General features: G+C 40.2%; 1 protein-coding gene across 1 annotated transcript in view; it reads right to left on the bottom strand.

The window, feature by feature from the left end:
* galnt18a (UDP-N-acetyl-alpha-D-galactosamine:polypeptide N-acetylgalactosaminyltransferase 18a) overlaps positions 1 to 4,366 on the bottom strand; it is a 97,256-nt gene that overhangs the window by 25,444 nt on the left and 67,446 nt on the right. The window contains exons 5-6 of the mRNA XM_073831623.1: positions 3,034 to 3,231; positions 823 to 937 (exon numbers count right to left, since the gene is read on the bottom strand). Of these exons, the coding sequence (XP_073687724.1) occupies positions 823 to 937; positions 3,034 to 3,231 (313 nt within the window). The remainder of the gene's footprint in view (positions 1 to 822; positions 938 to 3,033; positions 3,232 to 4,366) is intronic.

Here is a 4,366-nt window from a genome sequence, read left to right as displayed (position 1 = left end):
ACCGAAAAACTTTCCGCTTTGCTGTCTCCATTTTTTTGGCAACATCTGCGGAATTGAAACATTTGTGCGATGTTGCATTTAGAGATTCGGGGGCACAAAAGAGCTCAGATGATGAGAGTGTGGAATTAGGCTGTAGAGACACAGCTGTATGAACAGATGTTGAGGGCCATTATCTCCACGCAGTACCAAATCCCACCGCACACATGGTGCCTGCCACTTCCTGAGACATTTTCATTTCCTCTCTCCTCATTGCGGCCCTTAGTGATGAAACCCAGAAAAAAAAACATCTGTGCGTTTAATGGGGGGTTTATTCTGCTCTGTATTGTCAAGGTGCACCCTGCTTGGAGTGATTGCAACTTTGCTAGGCCAAATCACAGTGAGAGCAAGTGGCCGTGTGTCCGCCTGGGCTTGCATTCTGGCTGCGGAGGCTAATTACAGGGCTGCTGGGTCTGATGGGAGTCGGCAGAGGTCTCGATGGGGCTCCGTACATGTGTAATAGTGAGAGGTTAGGACCCTGCCAGTTTGGAGCGAGAAGTATGTCTGGCAGGTTATCATTAGCGAGCCGCAGAGAGCTCTACTTTAATTGTGTGCGATGATACACACACACACACACACCCACATACACTCAGGTCTATCTGTAACCAGAGGCGGCAAACTGCCACATATCCGTCTGCCCTCAAAGAACAACCTGAATAAAGCATCTTTTCACCAAATGAAACAGCATTATTCATTGACATGCGTCTATTCGACTACTCAAACTCCAGACATCCTGTCTCCTGCTGCACTTTCAAAACACTCATCGGCAGTATGAATATCTCTTACCCTGATCCCCAGCTCCACGTTTTCCCCTCCATAAACTTCCATCCCTTCATCCAGCAGACCAATCTCTTCAAAATACTCCCGATCCACTACAAAGCAGCCGATCAGAGCAGGACTCCTGTTGAGAGAGGAGATACAGATGACAACAGTGAAGACAAATGACTTACGGAATGTATTTTACGATATATTATAATATTTTATATTATGGGGCCATTGAATGCTTGAATCTGATTGGCTGACGAACGTTACAATGGTGTGCATTATTTTCAGAGAAATGCACGGCACACAAAGTTCCAGGAAGCACTTGACCGCATTACATGTCTATATCACTTCGCCACACGATTTCAGTTACAAGGTCCTTACAGCCTAAAACTACCCTGGAAATCCAGAGGTCTCGCGAGAGCACAATTTGAATTGTCTTTGCAAGACACTCTGGCATCGAGCAATGATGCACGTTACTGCATTACGTAAGCAGTTCTGGGAACCAATCAATATAGGCGGGCCAGAGGCGAGCTAAGCTGATGACGACAGCGCTGCGACGTCCGGAATCATTTAGTAAACATTGAAAGATGGCTACAGATGAACACCAGTTGTTTGAAACGGCTTTGGCCGCTACAATGAACGACTTAGACTTGGCTTTTCATATAAAAGAGGAACAGAAAACCGCGCTTGAATCGTTCCTTTGCAAGAAGGACGATTTTGCTGTTTTGCCGACTGGATACGGCAAGAGTTAAATCTATCAGTTAGCTCCGCTGGTAGCTAAGCGTATGGGGCTGTATTGTTGTGATTGGTCGTGGCGTTATCCAATTGCGTGCAGCGAGATTTTCAAATGCATGCTTGGTGCCCCACCTCGAGTTAGGTCCTTTTCATTGCTTGATGCCAGACCCTTAATCTTAATAGATTAGGGTCTGGATTTTTTCCAGGCTAGCCTAAAACAGCAAAATAACCAAAACCCACAACGACAATGACCAAACAAATAAATACAGTAAACAACAGGATAAAAACGACAGATTATTTCCATGTTTTTGCCACAATATTACGTTTTATTATGTACGGAAAGCACTCTATTACAGTTTGTACACATGTTAGCATACGCGCTAATGTTGTTAGCGCTGCTCTGACGATTAACAACTTTAAAGCTAACAGACATTTCTCACAAGCGAGGTAACAACAGCGTGTATATTGAAATATATCAATATACACATATATCATCTGATCGATGTCTTGAGGTGTGGTAACCGTAGTATAAGCGGAATAATTGACTTGTCCGTAATCAGTTATTCCTTACATAATAATTCGGAATTGGGGTCATGAACTGGGAAATCAATATTTCATTGAACTTTTGACATACACTACCAGTCAAAAGATTTTTAATGTTTTTTTAAAGAAGTCAAATTTTCATCAAATAAGAAAAATGTACACATCTTTAGACTGTTCAAAAGTTTTCACTCCCGGTTCTTAATGTATAGTTTTCCTTCTGAAGCATCAGAGAGCATTTGAATCTTCTGTAACAGTTGCATATGAGTCCCTCAGTCATCCTCAGTGTGAAAAGATGGATCTCAAAATCATAAAACTTTTGAACAGACTGAAAATGTGTACATTTTTCTTATTTTGCCTAAATAAGACAAATAAGTTAAATTTACCCTGATCTTTAAATTCAAAAAGTTTACACGCCTGGCTCTTAATGCATTGTGTTTCCTTCTGAAGCATCAGTGAGTGTTTGAACCTTCTGTAATAGTTGCATATGAGTCCCTCAGTTGTGAGAGAAAAAAAAACATGAATCTTAAAATCATACAGTCATTGTTGGAAAGGGTTCAAATACACAAAAATGCTGAAAAACCAAAGAATTTGTGGGACCTGAAGGATTTTTCTGAAGAACAGCGAGCAGTTTAATTTCCTTTAACAAAGGAGGAAATCATTCAGGTAACAAACACAGTGTTAAGAATCAAGTGTATGTAAACTTTTGAACGGGGTCATTTTTATAAATTCAACTATTATTTTCTCTTGTGGACTATATGTAAACATCTTTTACTTGAAATATCTTATTCAGGTCAGTACTAAATAAAAAATAACATGCGTTTTGTATGATCCCTCTTATTTTGGTATAATAATTACTATTTTGCAGATTCTGCAAGGTGTATGTAAACTTTTGACTTCAATTGTATATGGAAGGAAAACTAAACAGGGAATAATAGTCATATCTTGCGTGATTACCTGATTGGTGCAGTTTGATTCTTCTGCGTCCACCAGGATTTGGGAGGGTTTAGATAGCGGCACCAAAGTTCCCAGTCGAACCCTTGAGCTGAGAGCGGATACTCTTCTATCTCAAACGTGTCGTATTTGATGTTGTCGAACGACGGCGAGATGACCCGGGTTCTGTCCTCTTTGATTCTGTGAAGGATTGGTTCAGCCCTTAGATCAATAGAAATAGAACATGCTTTAAGTTCATGGGCAGTAGTTTTTAGATGGATCTATCTAATTTGTCTCTTGAGAGCTCTGAAAACCCAGAATACCATGTTTAATGCAATCCCTCGCAAGTCACTGCAAGCGAAAGGCGATTTCACACTTGATTATTAAAGCTGATTGTAGTTTTCACTTTAGCAGGCAATGACTTTTCAGAACGCATCGATCTAAAACTTAAAATGTCATTGTGGGAGATAACAATACTTTAAAAGACCATCTCAAAAGTTGTGAAGACAGGCATTAACGCTGCGTTTGAACTCGGAAGGTAGCCTCAGGCTAGCTAAAAGCTGTGCTATCCACTGTAAAAATGGCATCGAACCTTAGAGAAACTTCCAGATGCATTCGTGAACTGATAGAATGCATCATGAATTTCGAGCAGGGATAAGCTGATATGCATAACTTACACTTGGACTCCATCCAAGCCCTTTAGAGGTGTTTTTCCGACATGTTGCACAGAGAATAATTAACAGGTATGTAAGTTGACAGCTGTGTCTAGCACAGTAATTGCAGGAGACAGGCACTTCTGCTCATATTCCTGCCCTCACACCCACAGGGAAGAATAGGCATTTCCATCCACATGTACTGTAGGCCTCCTATATTTTATCTTGGCTTAACATGTGATTTGTTAAGCAAGCAGGTATTTGAACTGACTTGTATTGGGGTCAAAAGAGCAATGAAGGTATAAGTTACAGCACTCCATACAAACAACATTATGCAGAAGGCCTGTTTGCATGAAAAAGGCAACACTAGATTTTAAATGAAATGAAGCATGTCTATAAGCTTCTTTGCAGTAATAGTTTTTTTTATGTGGAGGCTAGATCAATTTTCTATTTGTTTGAATGCCAAAACTCTTCAAATAGTTGTGTTGGGGACTTTATGAATATTTTGCATTCCTATCCTATTCCTACTCATATCAAACAGGACATACAGATGAGATTTCGTCAGAACCTTTTGTCTCATTCATGAAATGCATGCAAATTCGGTGTAAATTGTTCATGAAGCCATTTTTACTGCATTTGAATACTGTCTTGTCCCATTCAATGCTGCATTTACAGACAATTTACACTGATTTTCTTTTGCAGAA

The sequence above is a fragment of the Garra rufa genome, chromosome 25, assembly GCF_049309525.1.
Source record: "Garra rufa chromosome 25, GarRuf1.0, whole genome shotgun sequence".
Lineage (NCBI taxonomy): Eukaryota > Metazoa > Chordata > Actinopteri > Cypriniformes > Cyprinidae > Garra > Garra rufa.
The sequence above is the reverse complement of the archived record's forward strand: the minus strand, read 5'-3'. Positions and strand labels throughout refer to the sequence as shown.